We start from the raw sequence: 19,496 nt of genomic DNA on the forward strand, positions 1-19,496 counted from the left end.
AGTGTCTATTTAGGTCTATAGTTTAGTGTCTATTTAGGTCTATAGTTTAGTGTCTGTTTAGGTCTATAGTTTAGACGTTTAGTGTCTGTTTAGGTCTATAGTTTAGTGTCTGTTTAGGTCTATAGTTTAGTGTCTGTTTAGGTCTATAGTTTAGTGTCTGTTTAGGTCTATAGTTTAGACGTTTAGTGTCTGTTTAGGTCTATAGTTTAGTGTCTGTTTAGGTCTATAGTTTAGTGTCTGTTTAGGTCTATAGTTTAGTGTCTGTTTAGGTCTATAGTTTAGTGTCTGTTTAGGTCTATAGTTTGATCTAATAACTTAGGCAAGGAGTCCTGTTCTGTTTACATTGTGAACAAGGCATAACTATCATATTATAAATGGTCTTCTCTCTTTCTCTAGTGAACAGATGACAATATATGTGTATGAGAAACAGACTTAAAATGTCATCGTATCTGCACAAGGAATTTTCCCAGCTGCAGCCCATACAGCACAATGCAAGTGGAAAAGCAGAAATGAAATGTTCTCCCTCAGTCATAACATCATCAGTTGGATACAGTGGTACCCAGACTACCATCCCCGAGGATCACAGCCCGGTCTACATCCCCACTTATGTAGAAAACAGACACGATTACCCATCACTGACATTTTGCAGCCCCTCTGTGGTGAGCTACAATATTCCTGGAAACCCCAGCGATTCCGAAAATGCTGCTATGAGGCAGACTATGAGCCCAAATGTTCTGTGGTCTACACAGGAGCATGCGTCCCCTGTCACTCTGCACTGTCAGTCGTCCCTATTGTATGCAGAGCCACCGAGGAGCCCATGGTTTGAGGCAAAAATGGAAGAGCACAGCTTGCCGTTAGTCAGGTAATAAACTACCTCATTATAGTATTAATAAACTAATAATCCCTGAGGTATTAGTGCAGCCTGCCTATAGTACAGTAATGACATACCTTACCTCTTTATAGTAATAATACACAGGTAATCCCTGAGGTATTAGTGCAGCCTGCCTATAGTACAGTAATGACATGCCTTACCTCTTTATAGTAATAATACACAGGTAATCCCTGAGGTATTAGTGCAGCCTGCCTATAGTACAGTAATGACATGCCTTACCTCATTATAGTAATAATACACTAGTAATCCTTGAGGTATTAGTGCAGCCTGCCTATAGTACAGTAATGATATGCCTTACCTCTTTATAGTAATAATACACAGGTAATCCCTGAGGTATTAGTGCAGCCTGCCTATAGTACAGTAATGACATGCCTTACCTCATTATAGTAATAATACACTAGTAATCCCTGAGGTATTAGTGCAGCCTGCCTATAGTACAGTAATGACATGCCTTACCTCATTATAGTAATAATACACTAGTAATCCCTGAGGTATTAGTGCAGCCTGCATATAGTACAGTAAGGACATGCCTTACCTCATTATAGTAATAATACACTAGTAATCCCTGAGGTATTAGTGCAGCCTGCCTATAGTACAGTAATGACAAGTCTTACCTCATTATAGTAATAATACACTAGTAATCCCTGAGGTATTAGTGCAGCCTGCCTATAGTACAGTAATGACATGCCTTACCTCATTATAGTAATAATACACTAGTAATCCCTGAGGTATTAGTGCAGCCTGCCTATAGTACAGTAATGACATGCCTTACCTCATTATAGTAATAATACACTGGTAATCCCTGAGGTATTAGTGCAGCCTGCCTATACTACAGTAATGGCATGCCTTACCTCATTATAGTAATAATACACTGGTAATCCCTGAGGTATTAGTGCAGCCTGCCTGTAGTACAGTAATGACATGCCTTACCTCATTATAGTAATAATACACTGGTAATCCCTGAGGTATTAGTGCAGCCTGCCTATAGTACAGTAATGACATGCCTTACCTCTTTATAGTAATAATACACTAGTAATCACTGAGGTATTAGTGCAGCCTGCCTATAGTACAGTAATGACATGCCTTACCTCATTATAGTAATAATACACTGGTAATCCCTGAGGTATTAGTGCAGCCTGCCTATAGTACAGTAATTACATGCCTTACCTTATTATAGTATTAATACACTAGTAATCCCTGAGGTATTAGTGCAGCCTGCCTATAGTACAGTAATGACATGGCTTACCTCATTATAGTAATAATACACTAGAAATCCCTGAGGTATTAGTGCAGCCTGCCTATAGTACAGTAATGACATGTTTTACCTCATTATAGTAATAATACACTGGTAATCCCTGAGGTGTCTGTTTAGGTCTATAGTACAGTAATGACATGCCTTACCTTATTATAGTATTAATACACTAGTAATCCCTGAGGTATTAGTGCAGCCTGTCTATAGTACAGTAATGACATGTCTTACCTCATTATAGTCATAATACACTAGAAATCCCTGAGGTATTAGTGCAGCCTGCCTATAGTACAGTAATGACATGTCTTACCTCATTATAGTAATAATACACAGGTAATCCCTGAGGTATTAGTGCAGCCTGCCTATAGTACAGTAATGACAAGTCTTACCTCTTTATAGTAATAATACACTAGTAATCCCTGAGGTATTAGTGCAGCCTGCCTATAGTACAGTAATGACATGCCTTACCTTATTATAGTAATAATACACAGGTAATCCCTGAGGTATTAGTGCAGCCTGCCTATAGTACAGTAATGACATGCCTTACCTTATTATAGTAATAATACACAGGTAATCCCTGAGGTATTAGTGCAGCCTGCCTATAGTACAGTAATGACATGCCTTACCTTATTATAGTATTAATACACTGGTAATCCCTGAGGTAATAGTGCAGCCTGCCTATAGTACAGTAATGACATGTCTTACCTCATTATAGTAATAATACACTGGAAATCCCTGAGGTATTAGTGCAGCCTGCCTATAGTACAGTAATGACATGCCTTACCTCATTGTAGTAATAATACACAGGTAATCCCTGAGGTATTAGTGCAGCCTGTCTATAGAACAGTAATGACATGCCTTACCTTATTATAGTAATAATACACTGGTAATCCCTGAGGTATTAGTGCAGCCTGTCTATAGTACAGTAATGACGTGCCTTACCTTATTATAGTAATAATACACTGGTAATCCCTGAGGTATTAGGACAGCCTGCCTATAGCACAGTAATGACATGCCTTACCTCATTATAGTAATAATACACTGGTAATCCCTGAGGTATTAGTGCAGCCTGCCTATAGCACAGTAATGACATGCCTTACCTCATTATAGTAATAATACACTGGTAATCCCTGAGGTATTAGTGCAGCCTGTCTATAGTACAGTAATGACATGCCTTACCTTATTATAGTAATAATACTCTGGTAATCCCTGAGGTATTAGTGCAGCCTGCCTATAGCACAGTAATGACATGCCTTACCTCATTGTAGTAATATTGTCTATAATGTGCTAATACATGCTGTTAACTGAGTACTGTCAGTAGGTAATTGTCTGTAATCTGCTAATGCATGCTGTTACCTGAGTACTAGCAGTGTGTTATTGTCTGTAATTTGCTAATGCATTCTGTTACCTGAGTACTAGCAGTGTGTTATTGACTGTAATGTACTAATACATGCTGTTAACTGAGTGCTTGCAGTGTTTTATTGTCTGCAATGTGCTAATGCACACTGTTACCTGAGTATTATCAGTGTTTTATTGTCTGTAATGTACTAACGCATGCTATTACCTAAATACTGGCAGTGTGTTATTGTGTGTAATGTGCTAATGCACGCTGTTACCTGAGTACTAAAAGTGTGTTATTGTTAGGCTGACCATATTGCCGCTTTAACACATATGAAAAATACATATGTGAGGGTTCTTATACAAAACCATTTCTTTAAACAGCCCTGAAAACAGCCCTGACATCTGTATTTTTCATATGTGTCCCTTTTTAAAGCGGCAATATGGTCAGCCTACTTATTGTCTATAATGTACTAATACATGCTGTTAACTGAGTGCTAGCAGTGTGTTATTGTTTGTAATGTGTTAATGCATGCTGTTACCTGAGTACTAGCATTGTGTTATTGTCTGTAATGTGCTAATGCATGCTGTTACCTTAGTACTAGCAGTGTGTTATTGTCTGTAAAGTACTGAGGCATGCTGTTACCTGAATACTAGCAGTGTGTTATTGTCTGTAATGTGCTAATGCATGCTGTTACCTTAGTACTAGCAGTGTGTTATTGTCTGTAAAGTACTGAGGCATGCTGTTGCCTGAATACTAGCAGTGTGTTGTTGTCTGTAATGTGCTAATGCATGTTGTTACCTGAGTACTAGCAGTGTGTTATTGTCTGTAATGTGCTAATTCACACTGTTAACTGAGTACTCACAGTGTTTTATTGTCTTTACTGTGCTAATGCATAAGGTTACTGGAGTACTAGCAGTGTGTTATTGTCTGTAAAGTACTAAGGCATGCTGTTACCTGAGTACTAGCAGTGTGTTATTGACTGTAATGTGTTAATGCACGCTGTTACCTGAGTACTAGCAGTGTGCTATTTACTGTAATGTGCTAATGCATGCTGTTACCTGAGTACTAGCAGTGTGTTAATGTCTGTAATGTGCTAATGCATGCTGTTACCTGAGTACTAGCAGTGAGTTGTTGTCTGTAATGTGCTAATGCATGCTGTTACCTGAGTACTAGCATTGTGTTATTGTATGTAATGTACTAAGGCATGCTGTTACCTGAGTACTAGCAGTGTGTTTTTGTCTGTAATGTGCTAATGCATGCTGTTAATGTTACCTGAGTACTAGCAGTGTGTTATTGTCTGTAATGTGCTAATGCATGCTGTTACCTGAGTACTTGCAGTGTTTTATTGTCTTTACTGCGCTAATGCATAAGGTTACCGGAGTACTAGCAGTGTGTTATTGTCTGTAATTTGCTAATGCATGCTGTTACCTGAGTACTAGCAGTGTGTTATTGTCTGTAATATGCTAATGCACACTGTTACCTGAGTACTAGCAGTGTGTTATTGTCTGTAATGTGCTAATGCATTCTGTTACCTGAGTACTAGCAGTGTGTTATTGTCTGTAATATGCTAATGCACACTGTTACCTGAGTACTAGCAGTGTGTTATCGTCTGTAATGTGCTAATGCATTCTGTTACCTGAGTACTAGCAGTGTGTTATTGTCTGTAATGTGCTAATGCACACTGTTATCTGAGTACTAGCAGTGTGTTATTGTCTGTAATATGCTAATGCACACTGTTACCTGAGTACTAGCAGTTTGTTATTGTCTGTAATGTGCTAATGCATGCAGTTACCTGTCAGTACTCAGATATCAGCATGCATTAGTAGTGTCAGTATATGGCCGGGTTATACCACAATATATTTAATAATTATCCTATAAACTGAACCCCAATAAAATATGCATATACCAAAAACCATAAAATTAATATAAATTTCTGAATTCTTTTTATTACTTGATATTTATAGACACACTGAAATATATTTGTAAGAACCAGAATATGAGACAAACTATATAGTGTTTAAACTGTTGCAATACTCTTTACAAGGCAAACCAAATTGTAACTTTTTAACTAGCCTTATTCCCAATAGAATTTGATTCAATTAACACAATGAGATTCCAAGATATTTAGCTGCTAACATTCAAGCAATACAATTAGCTATTTAGCCACAATTTATCCTATATAATTCCAATTTAAAACATCAGAAATTGTATATACTATTTGTGTAAATAACTAATTCCTATGCTAATTTATCTAAGCTGAAATAAATTCTTAGTCACTTATAATTAAAATTAATTCTAAGATATATATATCTATATTTTGCAAAGATAAATTACTTTGCATGCAAAAGACAAACTTAACACTATACAGGACTATGAATGTAAGCTAAAATACAATCTGCTCTCTTTAATCTATTACTTACAGCAGCAATGAATGTTTGTTTTAAATGTTTACCTATGTTTAAAATATTAAAAATTAGAACAACCATACATCACCAAAAATTACCAAATCGATAATTCAGCTCCCAAATTTGTTCCACCTCATATGAAAATACATGTAATTGCAATTGATAAGAGAAAGTATGGCTCACTTTGCTTATAGTTTGACTGTGTCCCACGCAACATTTTTCAGTCAGTTTAGCAAAATCATCAGCAGCCTCTTTCTCATCCTGCATTCCAGCTTATATTGTCTAATCATAGGTGAGAAAAATGAGAGGCCCTTTGAAAACCTTGCCCCTTCTTATTGGTTCATTTTGGGAAATGTATCTTTTAACAGTCAAATCTTTTGGCTGTAATACTGGACCTTGGCCATCGGGGGGCAGCATGACAAACAAACAGCAATACAGTCCTAACATTTATTTTATACTGCTAATATCTCCCTATATAATGATTATTTTAAACATACTATAATTTATTGCATTTATCACTTACAATATTAATTATAGATTGGGTAGTATCATATGATTTTTCTGATTATCCCGATACCAATCTCATTATGTTTTTAACATTATATTATATCCAAGTAATTTATATTGCTAACTGATTAGCTTAAAATCCATTTAAAATAGCCTTCAGTATCCTGGTATTGCATTGCATCTCAACAGGAACACAATGCACTTCATATTTCCAATGCATACTTAAATGCATGGCCATACCAGCTGCATACCTAAAATAAAATAATAGTGTTATTTATATTTTTCATTTAACAGACATTCATATTTAATATTATACGAACAGACAATTTCATATCCATTAATGATCTTACTGTCATTTTCAATTAGCTTCCTGGAACACAGAGAAATAATGTTTATCTTTAATTCAATGGTTCAGTATTTGTATATATCAATGTATTTATTTTTCAACACAGCAAATATTTATTTAATATATTATGTCCCAGCTCAATACATATATACATATATGTGTTATTTGAATTATTTCAAACAGATATGAAAAACTGGCATCATTCCTTTTGCATGATTTATTTATTTTTATTTATGCCATACAGGGACTTTAAATGCAAATTTGTCTGGGGTCTCCACATGGGAAACTTCATAGGGGATCATTTAACTTGTGGTTGTTAAAAATTACAGTTCTTGAAAATGTTTGTGTTTTCAAACCTTCTCCCAGACGGATCGGCTCCTCACCTTGGCAGGAAACCCATATATGGGCATGTATTTTTGAGGCTCCATCATGCTAATTTCCACTTCCTTGAAATTGTGAGCATCTCATTAGGCCTTAAATTAAAAGTTTTAGACATTTACGTCTCTATTCACTGTATGGGGCAAGGGATGTTTTGAAGTGACTATCTTGCTCTCAGATGTTCTATTAATCAAGAAAGGGAAACTTCATGTTTAAATCAAGATTTATGATACACAAAATAAACATGGCCATTTCTTTTGAAACAATTTGTCTTTCTTTGAAATGACAGTCTGAGATTAACTAGGCCAACTGTCTTCTGATGAGTGAGAGAAGGGGTTTGATTTACATACAGTGACCTTTTGGAGTTTTACAAATAAAGTGAATTATTTTATGTACACAGCCACATCACCATTACATAATAATAAGTATACCTGTGTATATCATCTAATAATATTTCAAATACCTTGACATAAATCCCCCTTCCAATTTTAAATAGATGTAGGACACATGTATTTGAATTGGCTTACAGTCAGTGATATTTGGTGAGTAAATGGACCATACGCATCATAGACAGTTTCCTATGCAGAGAGTCCGTTATTTTTGGGCTCTTGTGCTCATTAGTTAGGCATCTTTAAACTACAATATGTCTTTAGTGCATTTGGGGATATGACTTCATTCTCTCTCTATGACTTGTAGTTGGGACCTAGGATGGCACGCTCGTAACTGATTGATATGGACCCATTTATCTATGAAACTTTCATTTTTGGGGATCCGTATTTTATAGGCCACTGGAGATATTTTGTCAGTAATGGCAAAAGGACCTTTCCACGATGGAAGAAATTTCTTCTCCCTAACTTGATCTCTTCCAAAGTTATAAAGATAAACTTTATCATTTATTTCATATTCCTTTTTGGACGTTTTGAGATCATAATAGGTTTTAGTGGCAGTTGCGTCTTTCTCTAAGTTCCTTTGAGCAAATGCAAAGGCATATTGCAGGTGCTTTCTTAGGTTCTCCACATATTGATGTGTATTGGCAGCATTTATCAAGTTTTGGTCTGATGTACAGTACAGTAGATGTTGAGGTAGGACCATTCTTCTACCAGTAATCAGTTCAAAAGGTGACATCTTGGTAGCACAACTTGGAGTTGCTCTTAATGCCATTAAGACTAGAGGTAGTTTTATATGCCAGTCTTTAACCGTTTCACTCACAAACTTTTTGAGGATTTTAACAATGGACTGGTTGTAACGCTCTACTCCACCACTTAAGGCAGCTCTATATGCAATATGGAACTTTCTTTTAACCCCTAGTATTTTCCACATTTTGGTCATCACTTCGCTAGTGAAGTGGGTTCCCCGATCTGATTTGATTCTTTGGGGCAAACAAAATCTGGAAAACAGCTGGTTGATGAGCAATGACGCACATGTTTCAGCACTATTGTTAGGTGCACTTATGCACTCTACCCATTTAGTGAACAGGCATGTCACTGTTAACATGTATTTGTTACCTCTTGATGACCTAGTTACTCGACCAATAAAATCAATTTGTATATCTGACCTTGGCATTACTATCCCCCTTTTCCTCAATGGCGCTCTATGCGTTGGTGCAGTGGGTTGGAACTGTGGGCAGATTAAACAACCTTGACAGTAGGTTTGAACATCTTTCAACATGTGTGACCAAAAGGCATAATCACGCAATGTTTCATACGTGAGTTTGGCACCACGATGACCAGATGTGGGAGCATCATGGGCATGTTGAAGCATTAGACCTCTGAACTTGGTGGGTACTACCCATTGCTGGATGCCAGTTTTGGAGGCTCTAATTAACAAACTATCCTGTAACTTGAATTGTGATCTGGATTTCATTAAGATTCTAAGATCTTCTTTGCCAATACAATCATCTTTTGAGATGGGTTGCTTTCAGGATCTTCTATGTGTTTATAGAAAATGCCTACAATGGGGGGTCTTCTTTTTGACTAGTGATCAGGTCCTCACTAGGAGAATCCTGACTCCATTGTACCAGTTTCGGCTCACTCTGTTGTTTTGCCTGGTTTCTGGTAAGGGCTTCTACCTGAATTGCACCCATTAAATGGTCGATATTAAGGAGTTCTCCAGTTATGGCTCCTTGTTTGGCTAATGAATCCGTAAGATCATTGCCTTCCTTATCTGGATCTTGAATTCTGGAATGACCCTTGGTCTTTTTCCAGTGTATGGTTAAATCATTGGATACCACCATATTTTCAATTTCGCAGAACAACTTGCCATGCTTGACTGGTTTGTTATTGCTTTTCTGCATGCCATTTCATTTCCAAGTTGGCAGGTATTCAACAAAACTGTTTGAACAGTTATATAAGAAAAGCAGTTCCATAATAACATTGCTATAACTAGCAATAAATAGAATAATCTTAACGGTAGGTAAGTTAAACAGTTACATGAACATAAAAAAAAAATGTTTCTCTGATTGTTGAGTGTTCATATATAGATACTTTCTGTAAAACAAGTGAGGAAGCATGGTAAACCCAAAAGGTTTGGCTTGAAACTCAGTGGGTCAGAGAAGCAAAACCTTCATAATATAGCCTTGATTAGCCTCACAGGTATTGAAATGAGCACAACCCCAGAGCAGCTATGGTGGTGTACATGTGTCAGAAACAAAAAAGTTTCTAGTCCAAATCAGGTGTAGAAGGTCCTCCTTTACAGACAGCCAATTATTGCACACATTTAGTATTGTAAATTATTAAAGTAAATATAGTGGAGAAAGTGTGCCTGAGTTACACGTATTGATGCTAAAATATGCACTGGATCTACGTTTTGGTTACTGGGGTACAAGAAACCCCGTCAGTACCTATATATATCTATGCCAACATACTATTGGGGCACTTCAAAAGTACCATTAAATAACACTATGAAATTATGCTGCTGCAAACGACTCAGAATGCTAGGGCAAGAGTAATAAACAACATATTTGAAACATACTATACAGCAAAAGTGCAAGGTAATCAGCTTGAATTAAACTGCAAACATATAATTATTCAGGTAAATTCTTAAATATATAACTGTAACAGAAGCCCATAGATGGCCTAGTATAGTAATAAGCCCAATTTCTTCCTCATCTAACCCAACTCATAGTAATTTATGGTCACAAAGAGGCTCACTGTCAGTCTTTCATATTGGCTGTGTTGGAGACGGTCATACTTACGGTGCATGCAGTGTTGGAATAAACTTAAAGTCCCCCAAGCAAAGTTAGCAAGTAGTAATCTTGTGGCCCGTTGATAGCCACCAACGCTGAGGTCCCACACTGTGTTTTCCAAACCTCTGATGAATCCAGGCAGTGTCGGGGATTGCTCTATCTCAGAGGCCAATCCAGGTATAATATCCTGAGCATTCCTCCAGGTGGTTACCTTCGACCGACCGCAAGTCAGAGCACTCGGTGCAGTCCCTTTGGTCAGCTGCGATACAGCTCCAACTGAGAGTTGCGGGATCCCACTGTCTGAGCGATCAGATAACGACAGGCTCTGAGTTGACGCAGAAAAATGAGATCGCACTTCAGAGCAGCCTGCGCCCCAGTCATTGCCAAAATCAAGTGATCTTCCGCTTGTTGCAATTAGATGGGGCTCCAGCGCTGTAAGTTGCGGCTCATGTACCTCTACCTTCTCTAGAAGAATCTGCTTTGTTAAGAATTTATAAAGTCCCATTTCCAGTGCAGCAAAATGTTTCTGTAAGAGTGAGTGGGTTTTACATTCCCAGTCTTCCCAGGACTCCATAGCTACTGCCAGATTTTCTCAGAGTTAGCCCCCAAAAAGGATTTTATACCAACAGCCACGTGGGTGTGAAAATGGCCTCCGCGTAACCAGTATCTACAAAGATGTCAGTTACAGATTAGTATTATAGTGTCCATGAGTGTGTACAAAGAGCCTCAAAGGCAAAGGTTCATGCCGACACCAGTTCTCAGATAATTCCAGTGGCTTAGATCAGGTATAGATCGCTATCAAAGATGATTTTAATAAGGTCCTTGCCGGAGCAATGTAAATACACGTCCATTCCTGTGTAAAGCTGGCTCCGCCCCCTGTGTAACCTGTTTCTAAGTAGAAAGGTTTACCACCTTCAGGGTATGCTAAGCAAGGTGCTTGAGTGAGTTTTCTCTTCAGCTTTCTGATGGCTGTCTCTTGAGTCTCACTCCAGTGCCATTTCACATCCTTCTTTAGAAGTAGTAGTAGTGGTCTAGCTAATTCTGCATAGTTATTAATGAATTTGCGAGAATAATTCGTCATACCCAGGAATGATCTCAATTCCTTTAAGTTAGTTGGGTTTTTAGAATTTACTATAGCTTCCACCTTTTTCTTCTGAGGATTTAGCCCTTCAGAAGTAACTTCATGTCCCAAGAAGTTTACATGAGTGCGGCACCATTGCGCTTTTTGTAGGGATAATTTGACAACTGCCCTTTTAAGTTGGCTGAGTACATGTTTAAGCTCTGCGATGTGTTTTTCAAAGTCTGGGCTTTTGATTAAAACATCATCAACATAAGATAGGGTCCCCCTTTCCAGTGCATCAGACATAGCCTTATGCATGAATACAGCAAATTCATGTCCAGAATTTATGTATCCAAACGGAAGTCTCTGAAATGCATACTGGACCTTTTGGAATGAGAATGCCAGCTTATACTGGTCCTCCTCATGTACCTTTATGGTCCAATATCCCTGTGCGCAATCAATGGCAGTGAATATTTTGGATCCCTGCATTTGTGCTAGGCACTGGTCAATATATGGCACAGGCCAGCCAGACATGTACACTAGTTTGTTCAGCTGTCTTAAGTCAGCACAAAAAAACGCCATTGTCCATTGGGCTTAAGAACACCTAGAATAGGATTGTTATAAGAGCTGTGCACCTATCTAATAATACCCCTTTCTTCCAGGTTCCTTATGATTTCTGCAAGAGAATCATATGAGGCTAAAGGAAGTCTGTATTGTTTAACAAAGACAGGTGGTGCATTGGGATCTGTTTGTATTCTTGCAATGTGCAGGTCTGTAGTCCCACAGTCATAAGAATCCCTAGCAAAAATATCCTTGTACTCCATCAGGAGTTCTTGCAGCTGTTGGCGTTCATCATCGCTGGAACAGCCATTAGCTAAAGATATTTTCTCTTCGACTATTTGCTGAAATCCTGGAAGGTGAGGTGAGGTCCCCTTGATTATAATTTACATTGCCCCCATGACTCTGGGTATTGGGGTATTCTTGCTGTTTGATCGGCTGATCAAATACTAGAGAGGCTTCTTCAATTTTACAGATGCCTTCCTCTGAGCTGAAGGGATAAATAGACTGAATATTAAATAGACCCTCTGGCATAGATGCAAAGGATTGTTCTATTAATTGTTCTTCAGTTAAGTATCCTTCAGGTATTAGCCCAATTACATTATTCTGGAATCCAAAAGTGTAATAACTTAATTCCAGTGCATATCCTATGGTAGTTCCCTTGGATAAGGTTATATCCTGTGGGGTCATGTTATGTAAAATAACATGTATTGGAATAGTTCCAATATTATCATAGAGTATAGGCCATTGTTATACCCAGATATTGTATTCTATGGGAGAGGCAAAATAGTGTTTCAGAAGTTTTTAATTTCTGACCTCTCTTTACCTGTAAGGGTAAAAGAAATTTATTAGCCCCGGCAGGAATTATAACATCGCTAGACACCTGCATATTCACAGCATATGGCAATTGCTGGTTTGATTTCAGGGCTGCATTTTCATCCTGAAATACTTCAGGGTCCCCCTTTAACCTGCTCCAGAGGCAAGAGCTAATCAAATCTATTTGTATGGCTTATCTATGTAAGAGATCATTGCCAACGTATATATATTTGATTATGGGGAGTATTTAGAACTAAAAACAGGTGCTTCACTGACTTATTACCTATAGAGACAGATAAAAAGCACTTAGCTGTGATGTTATAGCTTTCAAACCTGTCATCCAGGCTGTGGACACAGTGGTCTTGGGGAGAAAGATATTTAATCACTTTAGGTTCAGCTATCTGCGCTAATAAGCCTTCGCTTATATAGCTAGCTTCCTGTTTAAGTTAAATTTGGCATACTTTGTTCTATCAAGGTCTTGCACTTATATAGGGATAAATAGATCCTCTTCAACTCTCTCAATCCCTGCGAGGTATTTAGCGTGGCTTCCCCCTTTAGGGGTTTTAGCATCCCCCTTGTGGAGAGATATGATTAATACATCACCGTCTAAGGAAATATTCGCTATCTTTCCAGGCGAAATTTTAAAAGTATTACCATCAGAGCCACTTAAAGGAGTCTGATCATCTATCTGTAGGATAGTGATTTCAGGTACAGAGTTATTCCTGAAATGAATCTCCACAGCATCTGAGATATATCAGATTTCTCATAATTAATAGGCCTTTTAACTTGTGACCAAATTACATTATTTATGCAATCAATTATGGTGCTTAATCACTTCAGGAGATCACTACCAATAATTAAACGATCAGTTGGCAGATCTACTATAATGACAGGGTGTCTTATGACCCTGTTCCCCAGTTTAAATTTTAACCATGCAGTACCGTAAACTTTTAGAGAGTCGCCCCCAACTCCTATTAGAGAACCATCAAATTCTTTTATTTTAGGTGTGTGGGGTGTGAGCTCATTTAGCTGTGTGTAAAATAGTCTGATGAAGCGCATGTGCCCATGCGCGAAACGCGTAAGATAGGAGCTTACCTGTGTCTGACGATAAGCCTGCTCCTAATAAAAACTTCATTTCATCTACTTTGAAGACTCTGCATTCCTTTTTCCTCTTTTGTAAAATAGTTGCCTGAGATCCAGTTGGAGACTGAATCTTGCAGCTCAGCTAATACATAATATCTTCCTGCAGTTTCTACCATTTCACACATAAAATTGGCATTATCATACATCTGTGGGCTTCGCCAAGTGTTACCTGAATCTGCTGCATTACCTGATGCAGAAGAGACTTCACTCTTACCGGTCTCCTCTATGACAGGGTCGACTGGGTTCTTGTGTACTGCATCTGTGGAAATAAGGTTTAGAAAACGCTGCAAAGGAAGAAATTGGTTAAATTTTCCCAGCTGAGGTTGCTTGTCATCACAGCTAATTTGTCCGTTTCCGGTCTGTGGGGAGAGAACATGATTAGTACCATTTTTGACATTTTTGTATATCTCTCCCCTCCCTTTCAGGGGATACTGCAATATTTATGACTGTGCCTGTGGCCCACTGCTGGCCACTGGCTGCGCCCCTAAAAAAGGATTGTTAGATTGCTGAGCCGTAAATGCTTGACTCATATTAGCGACTTGTTCGCTCAACCGAATTTGCTGGGTACTAAGCTGATCTACTTGATCGTACAAGTTACCTCTACCCCTGGGCCTATCCCTTGATGCCCCATAGTAGTGATTCCTGGGCCCTTGGGTCCCCTCAGAATCAGGGCCGCTGTTTCTATCCTGGCATGGTTGCCCCTGGGGTTCTACTTGTTCAGTGTTAGTATTTTGGGGAGACCTATTTAATTGGGGTGTCTGGTTACCCTGAGAGTATTTTCGTCACTTATTGTATCTACCTTTGGGGGGATATCTATTATCTCGTGGGTATTCTTCTCTTTGGGAATAATTATTTACATGGGTATGTCCCTGCGCCTCAGCCCTTGATGGGGGAGGGGTAGAGTTAAACCTTTGTGGGGATGGCCCATTTCCATGGGCTACCTCTACATAGGTTTTCTTTTTAGACTCCAAATTGAGGGGGCTAGGTGACACCCTAGTCTCGGCCACTACTTTAGGATTGGGCTTTCTCTCCCTTTTATCCCCTGTTCACCGGAATGCTGAATAGAGTATAACTTTGTACTCTCTTTGATCAGCCATTCCAATGAGCAGTTCTCATCAAAATCTCTAGCTAAGTTAATTTTGATGGGTGCGGGCAGTGCTTCAAAAAATAAATTCACAAATTCTGAGCATTCAAATATGGGATTATCTTCAGCCATACTGTACGCACTTTTCAGTATAGAAAGGAACTCTATGGGGCTTTGATTTGCACTACATTTTAAACCATATACAGTTATTTTCGCTGCAGTTTTAGTGCGATGTTGCCCGAATTCCTTTCGGCACTGTCGCTTTGTCTCATCCCATGAATGAATATTCATATCCTTTAGTGAAGCAAAGAATTTGTGATATTTACCTTCAAATACCCAGGGTAGAAATTCAATTTTTAACTGCTCACTTGTAACATTCATTATAGATAAAGCATTTTCAAAGGCCTCTAAGTGGTCAATTATGAAAGTGGCCCCCCTTTGTAAAATGGGCGTACTGCATTCCTTAGGAATGTAATTATTGTAGGGGTGTCATACACTTTATTTAGTACATTGCTGGATTTCTTTGGGAACTCATTGTTTGAGTTAGGGTGCCTTTCATCTGTCCTATCTTTACTATGCTGAAATCTTATCCGTGTATTTTTATATGGGCTGTCTGAGAAGCTAGCCCCCCTTTTTGACCCGCTATAGTAACTGACCTCTTCCTCTGAGGCGTAATAATCATCTTGTCCTCCAGAGTTAGGTTATTGCCTAGGGGAAAAAGTTATCTCTGGGCCTGAATTAGGGCTATAATTTGGGTACTTTTGTCTATCCTCCCGCCTGGTATCTTGAATCTCATTTCTGACCCAGTCCTTAATTGAGTTAAACATTTCAGCATTAGTGTTATTACTTAAAGGTTCCTTATTACTGCTGATTTGTCTCTTTAATTTATTTATTTCTTGTTCATATCCTTTTTCAGACTCACGATATCTAGCTTTTAAAGTTCTATTTTCATTTTGGCATTTTTCATATTCTTCTTCTAAAGCTTTAAATTCAGCCACTAATTTCTGATTATATTTATTTAAGTCAGAAACCTTTTTATTCGCTTCCAGAACCTCTACCTTTCAGTGAATGAAGGCTTCTTCAAATTCTCGTAATGAATCATTTTCATCCCTTAGCCGCCCTAATTGTCTGTTCTGTCCTGCCATTTGGCTAGACATCTCACAGCTCAAATACATTGGGATCGGCCAAGTTTTGAAAATTAATTCATCACGCCCTCTAAATTCCGTGCATTTATTAAGTTGCAGTAAAATTTGGTATAATTCCCCATCTTCAAACCACATATCTCTAACTAAATCTTTGGCCTTAGCTTTACACCCCTTAATATACATGGAGACATCGTCCCCAATATCAAGTCTAGTCATGAGGTGGTTCATGGCTTCTAATTTGAGAGTTTTTGCCTGAACCATTTCATAGACAGAGGATCTTGAGGAGGGCACAATTTCATCATGTACAGAAACGCTAGCATTACATTTTGCTGAAGACATCATTATTTTAGTGTTGTACTTAATAAGATAAAACCGCTAATACAATTTTGACCAATAAGAGAGAGGGAAAAAATTATATTTCAAAAAGAAAAAAAAGAATAATATTAATTTTTAAATATGAAAAATTAATATTTCATCAATTTTTCAAAATCAATTTTTAATAATATTTCAAGATATTTATATTAACTCTGAAAGATTTAATCATAACAAAAAAAAATAATAATTTTTTTTTAATTAATTTTTTTTCAATAACAATTTCTATTTATTACAAATATATTACATCACTGTGATAAATATTAATAATATCTTACGCAATGCCTCCAAATAATATGTCAGTATATGGCCGGGTTATAACACAATATATTTAATAATTATCCTTTAAACTGAACCCCAATAAAATATGCATATACCAAAAACCATAAAATGAATATAAATTTCTGAATTCTTTTAATTAGTTGATATTTATAGACACACTGAAATATATTTGTAAGAACCAGAATCAAACTTTATAGTGTTTAAACTGTTGTAATACTCTTTACAAGGCAAACCAAATTGTAACTTTTTAACTAGCCTTACTCACAATAGAATTTCATTCAATTAACACAATGAGATTCCAAGATATTTAGCTGCTAACATTCAAGCAATATAATCAGCTATTTAGCCACAATTTATCCTATATAATTCCAATTTAAAACATCAGAAATTGTATATACTATTTGTGTAAATAACCAATTCCTATGCTAATTTATCTAAGCTGAAATAAATTCTTAGTCACTTATAATTAAAATTAATTCTAAGATATATATATCTATATTTTGCAAAGATAAATTACTTAGCATGCAAAAGACAAACTTAACACTATACAGGACTATGAATGTAAGCTAAAATACAATCTGCTCTCTTTAATCTATTACTTACAGCAGCAATGAATGTTTGTTTTAAATGTTTACCTATGTTTAAAATATTAAAAATTAGAACAACCAAACATCACCAAAAATGACCAAATCGATAATTCGGCTCCCAAATTTGTTCCACCTCATATGAAAATAAGTGTAATTGCAAATGATAAGAGAAAGTATGGCCCACATTGCTTATAGTTTGACTGTGTACAACATTTTTCAGTTAGTTTAGCAAAATCCTCAGCAGCCTCTTTCTCATCCTGCAACCCAGCTTATATTGTCTAATCATAGGTGAGAAAAATGGGAGGCCCTTTGAAAACCTTGTCCCTTCTTATTGGTTCATTTTGGGAAATGTATCTTTTAACAGTCAAATCTTTTGGCTGTAATACTGGACCTTGGCTATCGGGGGGCAGCATGACAAAAAAACAGCAATAAAGTCCTAACATTTATTTTATACTGCTAATATCTCCCTATATAATGATTATTTTAAACATACTATAATGTAATGCATTTATCACTTACAATATTAATTATAGATTGGGTAGTATCATATCATTTTTCTGATTACCCCGATACCAAACACATTATGTTTTTAACATTATATTATATCCAAGTAATTTATATTGCTAACTGATTAGCTTTAAATCCATTTAAAATAGCCTTCAGTATCCTGGCATTGCATTGCATCTCAACAGGAACACAATGCACTTCATATCTCCAATGCATACTTAAATGCATGGCCATACCAGCTGCAGACCTAAAATAAAATAATAGTGTTATTTATATTTTTCATTTAACAGACATTCATATTTAATATTATATGAACAGACAATTTCATATCCATTAATGATCTTCCTGTCATTTTCCATTAGCTTCCTAGAACACAGAGAAATAATGTTTATCTTTAATTCAATGGTTCAGTATTTGTATATATCAATGTATTTATTTTTCAACATAGCGAATATTTATTTAATATATTATGTCCCAGCTCAATACATATATACATATATGTGTTATTTGAATTATTTCAAACACATATGAAAAACTGGCATCATTCCTTTTGCAAGATTTATTTATTTTTATTTATGCCATACAGGGACTTTAAATGCCAATTTGTCTGGGGTCTCCACATGGGAAAATCCATAGGGGATAATTTAACTTGTTGTTCAAAATTACAGTTCTTGAAAATGTTTGTGTTTTCAAACCTTCTCCCAGATGGATCGGCTCCTCACCTTGGCAGGAAACCCATATATGGGCATGTATTTTTGAGGCTCCATCATGCTAATTTCCACTTCCTTGAAATTGTGAGCATCTCATTAGGCCTTAAATTAAAAGTTTTAGACATTTACATCTCTATTCACTGTATGGGGTAAAGGATGTTTTGAAGTGACTATCTTGCTCTCAGATGTTCTATTAATCAAGAAAGGGAAACTTCATGTTTGATCCCAGATTTATAATATACAAAATAAACATGGCCATTTCTTTTGAAACAATTTGTCTTTCTTTGAAATGACAGTCTGAGATTAACTAGGCCAACTGTCTTCTGATGAGTGAGAGAGGGGGCTTGATTTACAGACAATAACTCACTGCTAGTACTCAGGAAACAGCATGCATTAGCTTATTACAGACAATTACAACCTGCTAGTACTCAGGTAACAGCATGCATTAGCACATTGCAGACAATAACACACTGCTAGTACTCAGGTAACAGCATGCATTAGCACATTACGGACAATAACACACTGCTAGTACTCAGGTAACAGCATGCATTAGTACATTACATACAATAACACACTGCTAGTACTCAGGTAACAGCATGCATTAGCACATTACAGACAATAACACACTGCTAGTACTCAGGTAACAGCATGCCTTAGTACATTACATACAATAACACACTGCTAGTACTCAGGTAACAGCAGCCATTAGCACGTTACTCAGGTAACAGAATGCATTAGCATATTACAGACAATAACACACTGCTAGTACTTAGGTAACAGCATGCTTTAGTACATTACAGACTATAACACACTACCAGTACTCAGGTAACATCATGCATTAGTACATTACAGACAATAACACACTGCTAGTACTCAGGTAACAGCATGCATTAGCACATTACAGACAATAGCACACTGCTAGTACTCAG

The 19,496-nt window shown here is 37.0% G+C and overlaps 1 protein-coding gene across 1 annotated transcript in view; it reads left to right on the forward strand.

Annotated features, from left to right (window-relative positions):
- Positions 1-437: 437 nt before the first annotated feature.
- ESR2 (estrogen receptor 2) overlaps positions 438-19,496 on the forward strand; it is a 242,199-nt gene continuing 223,140 nt past the window's right edge. Inside the window, exon 1 of the mRNA XM_053704477.1 lies at positions 438-862. Coding sequence (XP_053560452.1) covers positions 438-862 — 425 coding nt within the window. The remainder of the gene's footprint in view (positions 863-19,496) is intronic.

This window comes from Bombina bombina, chromosome 1 (genome assembly GCF_027579735.1).
Source record: "Bombina bombina isolate aBomBom1 chromosome 1, aBomBom1.pri, whole genome shotgun sequence".
Lineage (NCBI taxonomy): Eukaryota > Metazoa > Chordata > Amphibia > Anura > Bombinatoridae > Bombina > Bombina bombina.